The sequence below is a fragment of the Equus quagga genome, chromosome 1 (assembly GCF_021613505.1).
Source record: "Equus quagga isolate Etosha38 chromosome 1, UCLA_HA_Equagga_1.0, whole genome shotgun sequence".
NCBI classification, from domain to species: domain Eukaryota; kingdom Metazoa; phylum Chordata; class Mammalia; order Perissodactyla; family Equidae; genus Equus; species Equus quagga.
The window spans coordinates 16,342,062-16,358,951 of NC_060267.1; the positions used below are offsets into that span (position 1 = coordinate 16,342,062).

The 16,890-nt window shown below is 56.0% G+C and overlaps 1 protein-coding gene across 1 annotated transcript; it reads left to right on the forward strand.

The window, feature by feature from the left end:
* Positions 1 to 9,985: 9,985 nt before the first annotated feature.
* Positions 9,986 to 16,550, forward strand: LOC124245739 (keratin, type II microfibrillar, component 7C). Its single transcript, XM_046673428.1, has 9 exons — positions 9,986 to 10,433; positions 12,179 to 12,387; positions 13,371 to 13,431; positions 13,566 to 13,661; positions 14,262 to 14,426; positions 14,620 to 14,745; positions 14,995 to 15,215; positions 15,530 to 15,561; positions 16,045 to 16,550. Exons 1-9 carry the CDS (start codon positions 10,050 to 10,052, stop codon positions 16,224 to 16,226), a joined length of 1,476 nt encoding a protein of 491 aa, XP_046529384.1. The 5' UTR covers positions 9,986 to 10,049; the 3' UTR covers positions 16,227 to 16,550.
* Positions 16,551 to 16,890: the final 340 nt, after the last annotated feature.

Here is a 16,890-nt window from a genome sequence, read left to right on the forward strand (position 1 = left end):
GCAACTTTGGCCACTGTGGCGAGTTGCTCAGTTTTGCCTGAGTTTCTCCCACGTATGCATGTCATTGAACTTTGATTTTCTCCCGCTAACCTGTCTTTTAATTGTTTGACCAGCCGTAAGAACCTTACGGGGACGGCGGTCAGGGGTTTGAATTCTCCTTCTTCCCTACAATCCCAACTCCAAACTTCCGGTCTAACCTTGCAGCCGGTCACAGGGCACAGAGACAAGCATCGGGGACCTCTTTCACCAGAAGGGCCTTAGTGCGAGGCAGCCAGGATTACTAAGTAGGGCAGCTGTCCACACAGTTATTCAGGGACCCGGGTTCTGATAAATGTTGCGATTCTCCACCCACCTGGCAGAGACAGAGCAAGCCTGTGGGTGTAGGATGCTGGATCTTCTATCCTAGGACCTAGGAGAGGAGGGCATGTACCACTTGGTCATTCTGTTTGGTCTCCAACTTAAGGATACTTGGATTTCTTAGTGACACCACCAACGTTACGAGGGTGTCCAAAAAATCTGTAAGGAAGGACCTCAGCTTAAACCTTCTGCTATGCTCAGCTCCTGAAGGAAAGTTGGCAATTCTTGGCCAGGTTCTTCAGCTAAACCACTGGGGCTGGAGTCTGGGAGGTCCCTGTCAGCAGAGCCCGCCCGGGCACCCTGCCCGGCATTCGTCTTTGGCAGCAAGGCCCTCCCTGGCATGTGAACATGTCTGGCAAGGGTTTCATGGCCACGCAAGCTGATGCTCTGTGACTCGGGGCAGCATCATGGCTCCTGAACACCCATCATCCTCCCCAGTCTGGGCATCCTTGGCTTGGCTTCATCCACTCACCGTTCATTCAACAGTTACTCATCAAGCATCTGGGTGTCATACACAGCACCAGACACTGGTGACACCAAGATGGGCAAGAGCCAGACCCTGTCCTCAGGTGGCTGACAATCTGATGATGACGATGGAAATCAGACATCTACAGTACACTGTGATGACAGAGACGAGCAGAGATGCCTGGCTCTATTACAAGGAAATGATCCCTGAACCAAGACTCGAGTTCCCAGACCGAGGGGACAGTGTGTACAAGGGCATGGCGGTACAAGAGAAAGTGATCCACTCTGGGAGAGCAGCTGGCCGAGCATGGCTAGAGTGCAGGGTGTTCCCTGCAGGGCGATGAAAAGCGAGGTTGGAGAGAGAGGCAGGGCGAAGACACCAAGACCTGAGTGCCATGCCCAGGAGTGTAGACTTTGTCCCGTCAGCAGTGGAGAATTGTCATCTGATAGTGACGTACAGGGGTGGCTGGGTTGGGATGGATGGTGATGAATGGATGGATGGGTGGATGGGAGGAAGGTGACCAGATGTATGATCAGATCAACTAAGTGGTAGGGGGAAGAATAGATTGTGGGAATATAATAAAAGGCAGAAAATCCAGTTAGCAGCTATCGCATGAAATGAAATGAAAAATAGCATTGGCCTGAGCTAAGCTAGGGTTGGAGGAAATGGAGGAAAGGAGATGGAACGAACAGTTCAGTATTAAAGGGCTTATCGGTTTACTGGATGTGGGGGGAGGAAAGGAGACGAGATGATGATTCTCAGGTTGGCGCTTGTGCCGGAGGCTGGAAGGTGGTGCCCATCTCACAGCAGAGGGGGCAGGAGGAAGCACAGGTCTGGCCTCAGAGGGAGGGCCTGAGCTCAGTTGTGGATACGCTGTGGTTGGGATGCCCAGGGGACATCAAGATGGAGAGAAATAGAAAACACCACCCTGCGTCGTGCGCTCGCGATGGGTGGAACGTGCTCAGGGCTCTCCGAGTGTCCGCTCCTGTAATCTCCCCCGAATCCTCATGTGGGAAGATGTCAGCCAGGGCAGCCCCCAAATCTCAGTGGCTTAGCACAACAGCGTTTTACTTCTGACTCATTCTACACGTCCAGCACCGTTGCCGGAAGAATCTGCTTCTTAATAAACTTACTCCAGGACACCGGCCGGGTAACCACCACCTGGAACACGTCCAGTTGCTGTGGCAGAAGGACAGGGAGGTCTGGAGGGCATCACACGGACAGCGCTGTGTCTGGACTGGAAGCGGCCACATCCCCTTCGCTCACAGCTTGCTGGCTGGAACCAGTCGCTCCAAGGGCCAAGGAGAGGCCATGCTGCCACCTGCCCGGAAGGGGAGGGACGTAGAGGACAGCACCCTGCAGATGCGTTGTTCTCCCGGGAGAAGGGGGCTCAGCTAAGCGGGCTGGCTAAGGTCAAACAGCAGACACTAGAAGAGCTGGGTCTGTCTGCTGCCCAGCGCCGGTCTCCGAAGCCCCACACCATGGTAGCTGACTGTCCAGAGGAATCAAGACTTGAGAGCAAGGACCCCGGGCAGAGACAAGGAGTCCTCAGTTGGCACTCTTCTCCATTTAATGACAAGCACTCAACACATCCCCCACATGACACCTCTGCGGAAAGCTTTCCAACTTAACACCTGATATAAGGGGAACTCCGCCTCCCCGGAGGCCGTCTGGCCGGGCAGGGCTCAGTGCTGCATCAGGAATAAGGAAGAAGACAACAGGGTGGCCAAGAGCAAGCCAACTGCCCTTCCCTGAGCAGTACAGCCACTATCGGCCCTGCCTCAGGACGCAGTGACAGGGCGCCCAAACTTGTTGGGGAAATCCAATGAGACAGGCGTGCGAGGCACTCGGCACAGTGAGTGACACACCCTACACGCTCAATACACAGTCATCTCCTCTGTTCTTTCCCCCTTGGGGTCCCTCGGGCATCTCAAGCCAATGTGTCCTAGAAAATAGCACAGACAATGGGGTCCTCAGGTACAGGTACCAGTCATTCCCCACGTGGCACCATCGCTGATGAGCAGCACACACCGGGGGCCACTGGGCAGGTCATATCACATTTGGAAGTGAAACCCCATCACACTCAGTGAAGCTGCACCAGGGAACACGGTCGCTCTTCTGCTGGCTGATGTGAAAATGAGACTACGACACATCAAGGAGAGAGCACCCGCTGCACAGCCAGGAGCTTGGGTTTCTGCCTCCACCTCGGCTGTGAGCTGGCTGCGGGGCGTGACACAGTCACTCACCCTCTCTGAGCTGTTTCCCAGTCTACAGAAGGAGGGGCTGCACGACCCTCAGCCACTGAGTCAACTTCACGTCACGTTCCACGCACTTGAATGCAGCATAAAATCCAGCAATGGACTTTAGAAATATTTCCACACATGCAGAAGTTTTGGGCCAAACTTCAAGTATTTAAATTTTACAAAGTTTAACACCTCCTTCCCTCGCACTTCCAGGTCAGCAAAACGTTCCTGCCTGTGGATTAGACCGTGTGTGCGGCCTGGACCTGTGAGGAGAACCTGAACCTGGGGAGACTGACATCCTTTTGTGCTCAGCTTTGGGACTTGGCTGACAGTCTGGGACCACAGGAAAAATCCACTGGGTCTCCCAATCCTCACGTGACACCACAATGAACACCTCAGTTTATGAGGCTGTTTAGCAGCTACTTCAGCCTAGAAATCAGAAAAGGCTGGGACTCCCTGCCCCACCAGAGGCAGGAGACTCAGAGCAGTTCCTCCTGAGCCCCTCCTTCTTCCCCGGTGATGTACATGCTCTTCTGACGACCCCACGTCCCAGAGCCCCTGCTCCTGCCTCCCGCTGCCTAGGGTATAACTGCGTCCCTGCCCTTCGTGTCCTGGTTCCAGCCTCTCGTTCTGCCCTGGGCTCTCTGTCCTCTCCCCAGCCCAGTGTGTCTCACTAAGCTCGAAAACATCTTCGAAGCTCCTGCTTCGAAGCACTCACGGACACACGGGGTCCAGAGGGGTGGCCACCCTTACCCTCTTCTGCTCAGACCACACAGGAGGGAGAGTGACCAGTCTGAGTCCTCTCGCTGCTTCCAGTGGGACACTGCTGGCGAGGCAGCACCCAGCAGCCATCAAGGGCATCCAGGGCTCTGAGACCCAGCCCAGTGAGGGACCCTGAGGAAGAGGAGGCTGTGTCTGTCCTGGGGTGGGGGAAGGGTGGAGGGGACATGTGAGGCAGCTGTACCCACAGGCACTGAGTGAGGCTGCTGGGGGACAAGGCGGACACCGTGGGGTGCCCAAAGAGGTGGACAACTGCCAGTGGGCTGACGTGACAGGGGACTCAGCTTGGGGCTCTACTTAAGGACTACTCCCAGGGGTGCCCAGCCTGGCCCATGAGACTGGAGGCAGCTAGCCAACAGCAGGGTGCGGTGGGACGCAGTGACCCCCAGAACGCCCCAACCTCTATGGCTTGGAAGCCTTGCCAGAGAGGAAGAATTTCAGGAGACAAACTGGAAGAAAATTTGGCTCAGAAATGCTCATAATTACCCCTCTCCTTTCTTCTTCCAGGAGCCCATCCAGCAGCATCACACCTGCATGACGTGCAACCCATTTCACAGACCAAAACCCTGAGTCACAGCTCTGCTGCGGGGGTGCTGTAGAAAAGATGCTCCTGGACCACCCAGACTGCCGCGCTGTTCCCACTAGAGGGCACCCTCTCCCGGCTGCAGAGGGCACCCAACGCCATCATCTGGAAAAGCCCTTTTCCTCCAGGAAGCCTTCCTGGGTTGATGGACAAAAAATATGGCTCCCCTGGCTCTTGCCTGTCTGGATTTTTGACTGGCCCAGAGGTGGATCTTCCTGGGGAGCCTGCAGCCGCCACCCCCACATGTGAAGTCCCTAACAGATGTTGTGTACAAGGCTTCCCTCCTCTGGTTGGTCCAACCTGTCTTGAGAGCTTTAGCTCCCTAAAAATCTGCTTCTGAGGCGCATTTCCCCAGGCACCAAAGGCTCTCTGGAAGACACCCAAGGGCTTCTCAGCCCAGTCGTCAGGCTGCCCCAGAGAAGCTCTCTAGCTCATGTCGTAGCTTCCTCTCACTTCCTTATTTTATTTGGCTTTTCTCCCGGGCAGAGAGTTGAGCCCACCACGCTCTCCAGTTCTTGGCCCAGTGTCTCATCAGCCCACAGAAGCCTCCTCTCTGTTGTATTCATCTGTCTGCTTCGTTTCTCATCCCTGCTCTCACTCTCCTCCCCAAGGCACCCTCTGTAATGCGTGTGATGTTGTCCCCAAATATGTCCACATGGCTGTAAAGTAGGTAGCAGTGCTTTCCGAGCGTGTTACTTTTATTCACATTAATGGTTTTGACCTTTTTTTTAACTCAACACTATGTTGCTTGTAAGCACACTAACTTTGTTGCTTCTAACGTCTGCCTTCTGTTCCATGGTATATTACATTCCAAAGCATTGATCATCCTTCGCTTATCTCTGTCCAGCGGATGGTCACCTAGGTTGCCTGCAACTTCCTTCTGCCATAAATCATTTCACAGTGAGTTGTCTTGTCCTTGCATGAGAACTGCTCTCAGATGTGGGCTGGGCTTCTCTCAGGGGTGGGCTTGCTGGGCCATAGGTTTTACACACACCTAAATTCACTGCATAACGCTATGGTGCTTTCCAGAATGCCTGCATCAGCCCACACTCCCACACCCGTGCACAAGGGCTCCCATCCTCCCATGATTCCCCCGTAGTTGGTAGCACCCCCCTTTCTAATCCTTGCCTTCAGGAGGATAGAAAGACACCTACTGGCTCCGCCTGCATCTTTCTGAGGACTGGCGAGCGTCAGCCTCTCTTCATGCACTTGTTAGCCGTGGGTCTCTCCCCTTGGGAACTGTCTGTGAAGACTTTGGCCAGCTTTCCACTGGGTGTCCTGCTTTCACCTGTTATTCTGTAGGAGTTCCTTACATATTGTAGATGTCAAGCTTTCCCAGGCTATCAACTGTCTGTTGATTTTTTCTATGTAGTCTTTCAGTGAACTGGAATTCTTAATTTTGATGTGGTCGTCTCAATTTTTTCACCTTGTGGTTTTGATTTTTAAGGCGTAAGTGTTTCCCATCCCTAAATTACAAGGGTATTCTCTTACGTATTCTTCCCTTTGCTTCCTAGTTTTATCTTTCATGTCCAGGGCTTCCTTTCATCTGAGGTCGTCCACGCTATACGGTATAAGCTGGACTCCAGCTGTATGCTTTCCATACCGCGAGTCTGTTTGTACAAATCTCACCAACCAAATAAATGGCCCTTTGCTTGATATCTCCTTCATCAAATACCAAGCTTGCCTTATACGAAGGGGCCTGTTTTGAGCTCTCTATTATGTTCCAGTGTCCCCGTTACCTGTCCCTGCACACGTACTATATTTTTTGATGACTATGGCTCTCTAATCCTCAGACATCTTCTGTTTTCCTTTTTCATAACTGACTTTACTATAAATGGACTTTTTATTTTTTCATATAAATTTTAGATTCATTTTGTCAAGTCCCTCAAAAGAAATCCAGCTGGAATTTTTACTGGGTTTGCATTGTACTTATAAATTAATTTGGAGGGAATTTACATCTTTAGAATATTAGGTCAAATTATTCCTGAATATGACATCATTCCACTGATACCAGATTTTCTTGTGTGTTTTTCGTAATAGAGTCTTACATTGTTCTCCATAATGATCTTGCAAATACTTTGTTGTTATTGTACTTTTTTTTCTTTCTTCTTCTCCCCAAAGCCCCCCAGTACATAGTTGTATATTCTAGTTGTGAGTGCCTCTAGTTGTGGTATGTGGGATGCCGCCTCAGCATGGCCTGATGAGCGGTGCCATGTCCGCGCCCAGGATCCGAACTTGTGGAACCCTGGGCCACTGAAGAGGAGCACGTGAACTTAACCACTCGGCCACTTCACTGTTTTTACCACTCTGAGGAATGGTATCTTTCTTTTTCTATTTACTTTCTAATTAGTTGTCACTAAGACAGAAAAATGCTTTTGATTTTTGTAAGTGGACCTTGTAACTAGCAGCAAAGCCCAGATCGTCTTATTATCTCTACAGCTTATCAGTTGATTTTGTGGGGTTTGCCATGTGGCTGATCCCATTGTCTGCAGATAACACCAGTTCTCTCTCTTCTAATCCTTACACGTTTCCCTTCTCGGTCAGGAATTCCAGTATACTGAGCATGGCGAGAGTGGGCGTCCTCGCCTGGCATGTGCATCGCAGAGTCCTTTATCAAAAAAACCATTAAGAGGGGACAAAAAAATTAGAAGGCCCATGAATATCAAGGCAAGAAGAAATGACGAAAGTCAGAGCATTGGTGGGTCAGAAGCCAGGCAGACAGGCAGTTGGACACCTGAAAACCACACAAGGAGGAATGAGGCCAGGTGGTGGTCCAAGCCCCGGGAGGCAGGCAGAAAGCACAGGACCACAGACAGGGCAAGCAGTCATGCAGGAAGGAGTCAACCCTCGAGCCCACACAGGCCAGCTGTGTGCAGGGCAGGCACAGGGCACAGGCCTTGGCCACTGACCCAGCCTGGACCTCGGCCAGAGCTTTTATAGCCCTCAATGAGGGCAGGAACCTTCAGCCTGGAGCCCGGGTGGAAGGAAGCAGCTGTCAGCTTCCACTGTCCCTTTGTCAGCTTCCTTTCTGGCTAAGTCTGTTTTCAAGGGGTTCACCCGGTCTGCAATTCTCTTTGTTCTGGGCCATTTACAAACAACTGCTCTGAGTAAGGCTTTCAGAGGTGGCCAGGATCGCCTTGTAAAGCCGCTGGGCTGTTTCTGCTCACGCAATGGTGGCACCTCCCAGCACGTGCACCACAAGGCACAGATCACGTTCACAGTCCACAGGAAAGGACACTGGACTGAGGCAGCTTGTTTGGGTACGCTGGGATGTGGCAGCCCTGGGCTTCAAACCAGGCCTTTTTATCCCCAGAGTCCGCTCTGCCATCATCTCCAATCAGGACAGGGGCCAGGGCACACTCCTGACTCCCCCAACCCAATGAGGCCAGTGTGTCTACACCGAGACCCCAAGTGAAGCATCCGACTCGATCCCGTGCCCGCTGCGTGGAGACAGATGAGCAGAGTCAGAGGACGGGGCTGCAATTACCAGCACAGTGACAGAGATGCCTCACGGAAGACACACCACCTTGCAATCCTCAGCATTTTATCAAGAAATAAATCTCACATGATCACTGGACATCATTGAGGACCTTCTGGGTGCTTACCAGTTCCAGCCGAGATGAGAGGAGACAACAGTCTGGTTCTTTCTCAATTGTCTGGCAGATGTCTGACCCCACAAATGCTTAGCGTGAAATTACCAACTAGCCGCGTCTGCCACACAAGTGCCCCCAAAATACCACCGGCCGTTGAGCTGGAATGAGCCACCCCCAGACCCCCAGGCCTTGCCTTCTAGTGTCTCGCACACAGAAGCCCTTAAACCACATCCCACACCCCGGAGTTCCCACCCCAGACACAAGAGAGTGTGGAAATCTACCCACGGGACCCAAGAGGTGGGGCTGGGAGGGTCCTGTTTTTAGGACCCAGGCAGATGCTGCTCAGCCCCCTGACCGATTTCCATGGCATCATCACCTGCCCTCGCGGGAAGGACGGGCCTCCCCTCACTCTGGGCTGTAACTGGCCCACTTAGCCTGAGAGGGAGCAGGGAGGGCAAAAGGCCAGGCCCTCACAGGAGGTGTGGAGGGCTATTTTTAGCCCAGACTGGGTCAGCATTTGGTTGTGGCTGGACAGGAAACAGGTCCGTCAGAGGAGTCATCCCCAAGTACAAAGGTGGCCAAGAGACACGCGCCTGGAAGAGTTTATGGGCTCAGATCCTTGGTTAGGGGAGCCTCCCGGCTCGGTCCCACTGTCCACCCATCCAAGTCATCACCAGCCCTAGCCCGAAGGGAAGAGGGGGCAAAGTAAGGGAGCTTGGCTTTCAGGACAGCCACAGGACCCCCACCTCCTCTCGCCCTTTGGGTCCTCTCAGAGGAGGAAGGGATGCCATTTCTGGACCCTGGTGGCCACCCCACATCTCCGGCACCTTTCATCCTTCCTGGTATACACACCGATACTCAATGTCCAGTTTCTCTGCTGGGAACCCAAAAGACCACACCCCACATCAGACCCCATCTAAGCCGGGACCTCGCCGGGCCCTCCCTCCGCCTGTGGCTTCTCCCTCTTCCCCACTGGCCAAACGTTGGCACCCCCATGTGCACGCCACCCTCTCCCGCCTCCAAACACCTCGGGTCTCTGCTGGATTCTCAGAACCTCGCAAGTGTCTAGTGCATATTTGGAACTCAATAAGCATTTAATGAGTGAATGAGAGAATGAGATACTCCACAGTCTAGTCTCCGAATCAGAGCTGGACTCCTTTCTCATCTCCTCCTAACCCTATCCCCACCCCACCTCAGTCCTCCTTAAGACCCCCTCCAAGAAGCCTTCCCTGATTAACCCCTGTAGCTCTAGGCTGTTCCACACTCGCACTCCTGCCCCCTATTCCACCAGCAATGAGGCCCAGAACTCTAAAGAACAACCCTGATTCCCTCCTGAGCTCTCTGACTCAGTTCCTCCCGTGTCCCCGTTGGTGTCCCATGGCTTCGGTCTTCCATGCTCCCTCCCAGTCCCTACCCCCACCCCATCCCTGACTAGGCTCTGGGTAGGAGCAGGTTAGGAGAGGCTGATATTGACAGTGAAGAAAGGGACATGCTCTAGAGAGAAGAGGAAGGCAAAGAAGCCTAGAAGGCCTGTGTCATTTGGGACACAGCCCCCTCCTTGGGACAGGCCGGCCACTCCACCCCGAGGTCAGGTCACAGGTCCAGGGCGCATAGCCCAGCTGTGCCCCTGGGATGTGGCGGGCAGGCGCCATCCCCAGTCACTGCACCCGCTGCCTGCACTCAGAGCCTGGAGTCCAACCAGTGCTCCCAGGAGCCCTTCTCCTTCCCCACTTCCAGCAGCAATGGGACGGAGAGAGGCGAGAGGAAGCCCGTAAAGGTCTTTGAAGATGAAACAGGCCTGTGGCCACAGATTGTTGACACAGCCAAACTGAAAAGGCAAGCGGGTCAGCTCCTAAGAGGTCGGGTGATGCCAAGCCAATAAAATGCGGCTATTGTCTCTTTGCCACCCCTTTTAACACCAGCTGTCCCTGGTGCATAAAAGGGCCCGCCACAGCCCAGGGAGCACAGGCTTTGGGCACAGTTCTCTGCCAGCTTCTCCACTCTTCAGACACTTCCCTTCCTCCAGCATGACCTGTGGCTTCAGCTCCGTGGGCTGTGGATTCGGCCCCAGGACCTTCAGCTGCGCCTCAGCCTGCGGGCCCCGGCCCGGCCGCTGCTGCATCACCGCCGCCCCCTACCGCGGCATCTCCTGCTACCGCGGACTCGCCGGCGGCTTCGGCAGCCGCAGCGTCTGCGGGGGCTTCCGCGCCGGCTCCTGCGGCCGCAGCTTCGGATACCGCTCCGGCGGCGTGTGCGGACCCAGCCCGCCCTGCATCACCACCGTGTCGGTCAACGAGAGCCTCCTGGCGCCCCTCAACCTGGAGATCGACCCCAACGCGCAGTGCGTGAAGCATGAGGAGAAGGAGCAGATCAAGTGCCTCAACAACAGGTTCGCTGCCTTCATCGACAAGGTGGGTGTCCTTGATCATGCCTTTCCTGAACCTTCCCTTCCTGGGCTACTCACTGAAGGGGTAGTCAGGGCCAGGAGGGATGTGGTCCAGGTGAGCTTCAAGTCTGATGGAGGAGATGGACACACATCCAGGGCACAGACAGACACAGAGACATAGGGCAGGGGTTCCTGGTCTGATAACACTGTTATTATATACAACCTCGACAAGGCAGGTGTCCTTGAACACACCCTTCCTGAACCCCACCCATGCTCAGCACTCAGGCTGGGTACCAAGAGGGGAGTCAAAGGTGGGCACTTGCCCATAGAGCATCCCAGTCCAAAGGGAGGGACGGTCCTACCTCTAGGACACAGAAAGACATGAAAAGGACCAGAAGCTTCAGCCTGATAAGGGAGACAAACTGAAAACACAGAAGCAGAACTAGGGCCCAAGACTTGAGTGCCGAGAGATAGCATCTCCTCATGAGCAAAGGGCCACTGTGTGGGTGTTCAGCGCATCTGAAGCCAAATAGCTGCTTAGACGGCACGGAGATCCTCCCCACGTCAGGGGCAGGGCTAGTGGGTGTGATACTGGAAGATGGCCTGGAGGGAACCTCGTGGATCTGAGCAGGGGCCAGAATGGTTTGTTTAAGCCCCTGTGCCTGGGGCTCAGGGTCCAGGGGTGAGCAACAGACACAGGCCCCATTCTCCTGGGTCTCATGGGGAGGCAGGCAGGACGCATTCCTGGACACGGTTGGAACCATCCACAGATGTCAGTGTCCAGCTCAAGTCCGCAGCATCTTCTCCACTGAATCCAAGCGAGCACGAGGTGGTGGTGGTTCGAGAAGCCGGGGGAAGAAGGCTCCCCTGGGAAGCAGTCCTGAGCCCGGGGAGGGCTCTCCAGAGCCAGCCTTGAGAGAAGTCACGCTAGAGAGAGATCCACCAGGAAGGACCAAGAAAATCCGGAACTCCTCACAGCATGAAAGACCGAGGATAGCACAAGAAAGGACTTACCAGGGGTGCGGCAAAGGTTTCAGACAAAGGGATTGCAGTGGGGAAGGGCCACCCGTGTGACAGGAAGGTGGATGTGAGCTTTTCCTTGGACCCAGCAGTCCGTAATTACCACAGTGAAAGAAGGAGCCCCTGCAGGGCAGAAGGTCAGTTTCTTCCTCTCCCTTGGCAGGAGCCTCCCTGGGCCTTCGATTGCTCATCCGTAGCATGAGGGGTCAGAGCACAGCACATCTTGCACTGATGTCCCAGCTGACCATTATTCTAAGCACATTGTAGGATTTCAATGATTGGCACATATTAGTTTTTGACTTCTACAGTCCGCCTTTCTGAAAGGGCCCACCTGCGCATTTGCGCACTGACAGTCACACCTGACGGCATCACAGCTCTTCAACGTGCCGCAGCCTCTGCATAGCAGGGCTCACTAAACGCACATCGGGGCGGGCGCTCTGCCGGGGATTTAAGTGCTGTGCAAGGACACGTCACTAACCCGCGGCAGCAGAGCCTGGGCTCGGCATGGTTTAGCTTTCCATGTCACCAGCTAAATTGCCTTTGAAGAGACTGAAGTTAGCTCTCAGGAAGGACTGCCGGGGGTGAGCTGACTAAACCCCCATGTGGTTTTGAGAGAGATGACATAACCCCTGCCGGGGGGTCGTGGGGGGGACTCTGGGTAAGACACCCAGGGGCCTGCAGGTCCTGGTGTGGGGACCCCCCTCTTGATCCTGCAACAAGGGATTCTCAGGCTCCCCCTCTGGGTGGCAGGTGCGCTTCCTGGAGCAGCAGAACAAGCTGCTGGAGACCAAGTGGCAGTTCTACCAGAACCGCAAGTGCTGCGACAGCAACCTGGAGCCGCTGTTTGAGGGCTACATCGAGACGCTACGGCGGGAGGCTGAGTGCGTGGAGGCCGACAGCGGGAGGTTGGCCTCGGAGCTCAACCACGTGCAGGAGGTGCTGGAGGGCTACAAGAAGAGGTGAGCGCGGGAAGCTGCCAGCCCAAGAAAGGGCTCGAAGGCAGCTCCCAGCACAGGACAGTGTCCCGCTCTGTGGCCGGGTGTCTGCCTGAGGACGGACCTGCACTCCTGCCCCGCCTCCAGGCCCCTGGGTCCTGGGGGAGCACCGTGGCCCCTGGGGGATGGAGTTCACCTGGTCTTCCCACCAGCAGGTCAAGGAATGGCTGTTCTCTCCCTTTTGCCATCCCCAAGACCCTTCTCTTAGGACCCCAGAAAAATTAATATTCCCTGGTCCTTGAGTCTAGCCCTCGATGCCCTGACCGTTCTTCTGAAGTTTACTCCTTTTCTCAACTAACACTTTCTGAGCGCCTGCCAGGTGCCAACCAGACCCCAGCTGGGTGCCATGGGCAGAGGCAAGTGGTAGACACAGTGCCTGTCCACGTGGGGCTGCTAGGCTGCAGGGAGGCTGGCGTGGCATTGTCACAGACAGAAACCTTCAGCTACGAAGTGTGACGCGTGACACGAGGGTGCGCACTGGGTTACGCTGGGACCCATAAGGGACTCTGGTCCCGAGGGGGCCGCTGCCTTCAGGAGCGAGCTCAGCCAAGGCCTTCCCAGGCCACTTTCCTCGGGCTCTGAGCAGGCCAGCCCACAGAGCAAGGGGAAGGGCCGGGCTGGCCTCCTCTTGGCTAAGCCCAGGAGGGGAATGACAGAGAGGGGTCCCACTACCTGTAGCCAAGCCAGGGCCAGGCGGAGGGGTCAATGGAAAGGAGAACGGAGACCTAGGTGAGAAAAACAGCCACCGCCTGTGTCCCAACCACGCACACAGTTTCCAGATTCTGCCCTCCGGCCCCACTGAAAAGCTGAGCTGATGGAGAGCGGGGCTTCTTCCTGGTTCTGCCCCATTTCTTTTGGAGGCGGCGGGACAAGCAGGGGGAGGTCTAGGAATCAGCTTCACGGCGCAGTTAGAGCTGCTCGGACGGTCCTGTTCTCATGCCCCTCAGGTATGAAGAGGAAGTTACGCTTCGGGCCACAGCAGAGAATGAGTTCGTGTCTCTAAAGCAGGTAAGTGCCTGAGCCAAGCCCCGCCCTGAGCCCCCGGCCACCGTCCTCCTGTCCTTTCTGCCCTGGTGCGGGGCAGCCAGGCCCTCGGAGCGCCCTGAGGGGAGCCAGCCTCACGACCCTTGAACCCCACACAGGACGTGGACTGCGCCTACCTCCGCAAGTCGGACCTGGAGGCCAACGCGGAGGCACTGACCCAGGAGATCGACTTCCTGCGGCGACTGTACGAGGAGGTGAGGGGGGCTCTCGGCCGTGGTGGGCATCCTCGACCCCTGCCCAGACCCCCGCAGACCTGCGGACATGAGAACCCAGGCTTGCGGCTGGGGGGCGGAGGGAAGCAAGGACGGGAAAAAGGGAGGCAGAGGAATGGAGAGGCAAAAACAGACAGAATTAGCAGGGGGCAAGAGAGGGCGGCCCCTAGGACAGCTGCACCTCGGGAAGCCAAGCCTGGGCCACACGCAGCCACACAGCCTCAGCACCTTCTTTCTGGCCGCCAATGGCCTTCCTTTATGGGCTTGGTCTCAGAGAATGGACAATGACTGGACACCGGGCCTGGGCCCTGAGGAAGCATCACCACATCCTGACTGAGGCCAGGTTCACACGGACCTGAACCGTCCCAGAAGTCAGCATTTGAGAAGTGGTTGTATTTTCCCCTAAAAGGGAATTCTTGTCTGTACAGAAAGTTATGCAATTCCATCAGAGGATTTTCTGCTCCAGTCATGAGACTCAGGCTCTAGATGAGCCAAAGAGATGATAGGCATCGGCACTGGCAGGTGAGGAAAAGTCCAGATAACTTGGCTCTTCTGCCTCTTCCCCAACCCCTGCCCCTCCAGGAGATCCGTGTTCTCCAATCCCACATCTCAGACACCTCGGTCATCGTCAAGATGGACAACAGCCGGGAATTGAACATGGACTGCATCCTGGCCGAGATCAAGGCTCAGTATGATGACATCGCCAACCGCAGCCGGGCTGAGGCAGAGTCCTGGTACCGCAGCAAGGTGAGTGGCACGGAGCTCCTGCCTCCTGACATGGCCGTGGGAGGGATGTGAGGTGTATATTAGCAAGGCAGGGCAGGGCTGCCACGTATAGTTGCACAGGTTGAGCACTGTACAACGTGCATATCATCACTGGTGTCCTGAATGGGCGGGATGTCCCATCCTGAGCCTCAGGCGCCTCTCTGCCTCCCCCCAGTGTGAGGAGATAAAGGCCACGGTGGTCCGGCACGGGGAGACCCTGCGCCGCACCAAGGAGGAGATCAACGAGCTGAACCGCATGATCCAAAGGCTGACCGCCGAGGTCGAGAATGCCAAGTGCCAGGTAATGCTCGTTTGGGGCCTACCCGGGTCCCACAGGCAGTGTGTGCCCCATGTGGATCTCGCCATTCACCCCCCAGCCCATGTGCACGACCAGGGTACGTGGTTGTGGTCACTCAGGGAGACCCAGGGGATAAGGGTGAAAGGGCTGTTCCGGGGTGTTCCCAGGCGGGCGGGAGTCCTGGACACATGCAGGAAATGGACAGAGAGACCCAGGGACCACAACCCACCCTGTTCTCTTCTGGGTCCCCAGAACTCCAAGCTGGAGGCGGCCGTGAGCCAGGCTGAGCAGCAGGGCGAGGCGGCCCTCAGCGACGCCAAGTGCAAGCTGGCCGGGCTGGAGGAGGCCCTGCAGAAGGCCAAGCAGGACATGGCCTGCCTGCTCAGGGAGTACCAGGAGGTGATGAACGCCAAGCTGGGCCTGGACATCGAGATCGCCACCTACAGGCGCCTGCTGGAGGGCGAGGAGCAGAGGTGAGGCCCAACCCAGCTGCCCCAAGGATTCCATTCGCACAGATCCACCCACCTTTGATTCCTGCATACTCTAGCCACAGTCTCAGCAGCCAGCTGAGGGGCAAATGAGAACTGAAATCCAGCCCAGGCTCTGCTTGCCAAATCGTATGCCCTGGCGTGGCAGCAATTGCCAGAAAGGCACTTTCTAAGTTACACAAGGGCACAAATATAGGCCAGAAATAGCCCTGAGATGACCCATTCCCCACCTAGGGGAAATGCGAGGATCTCATGCTGACCTCTTTTCTCTTCCCTTTTCTCGCCCCTTCTCCACTCAGGCTCTGTGAAGGTGTTGGATCTGTGAATGTCTGTAAGTATCCTGAGCCCTGAAAAGGAACATTTTAAGTTGGGCAACAAGAATCTCCCGGCTCTGAGTGTATAGTGTTTTCAAGAATTCCTCCAGGAAATGGGAGGAGGTCGGTCATGCAGCAGGAGAGGCTGAGGTTAGCTTGCGGGAGAACTTCACAGCGTGAACGGGGTTGGACAAGGGACAGAATACTATGTCACTGCAGGAAGGAACCCCAACATCAGCACGACCCCCACCTTGTGTAGGTGAGGAAGCTGAGGCCCAGAGAGAGGAAGGGACTTGCCCAAGGTCACAGAGCAGAACCAGGCCAGAACCCAGGGCCCCTGGCTCCCAGGCTGAGGATCCTTCCACGCCTTCAGAACTAGAACTGAAGGCCCTTTGTGTCCTTGCCTGGAGGGCTGGACAGATCAGAGAAGCCAAAGGAAGGTGGCCAAATGGGGTGACCACCACCAGCCAGGCCTCCTGACCCTGCCCTTGCTCCCACAGGTGTCAGCAGCTCCCGGGGCGGGGTCGTCTGCGGGGACCTCTGCGTATCGGGCTCCCGGCCCGTGACGGGCAGCGTCTGCAGCGCCCCCTGCACTGGGAACCTGGCGGTGAGCACCGGCCTGTGTGCCCCCTGCGGCCCACTCAACACCACTGCCGGATCCTGTGGCCTGGGGAGGTTTTAGGTGGCCCCAAGAGAGCCAGAGAGACCCTCTTGCCTGCCAGATGTGCCACTGCCACCACCCCCAAGCTGAGAACAGTGGCACCTCAGCAGCCTTTCCCCGTGTTCTGAGAATACACCATGCAGCTCCCTCCCATCAGCTGTTCCTCTGCTCATCGTGTCCTCCTGGACGGGGCTGCTGCCTGGGAATGGACCCTCGCTTCCACCGTTGTGGCCTCTGGGCCCCCTCACGGAGAAGGGCTCTCCGTACCTGGAGGAGCGCTGCTGGACTGCCCCCCGACTCTCTGGCCTCTGGTCTCCCGTTTGTTCAATAAACTGGGGGACCCACTTCTGTGCTGTGATGTCTTGCTTTCTTGGAGTGAGCCCATGTCCGCCCACTGGGGAGCACCCCAGCCCAGCTAGATGGCCTGAGGACAGGGGTCGTTCTGGGATGTCCTCAACCTGAACCCCTGCAGGGCCTGTCCCCAAAGAGCACCATCCTCCCCCAGCCAGGCAGTGTTGACTCTGCTCACAGCACCTTCCGCCTGGGTCACCTGTGTCAGTCTGGGTGGTTTTGGGCTTGTTCCTCTGGCTGGTTCTGAAGGGAACCAGAGGAGGCCACGGGATCTGCTGGAAGGCAGGATGTGTGTGTGTGTGTGTGTGTGTGTGTGTGTGTGTGTGTGTGTGTG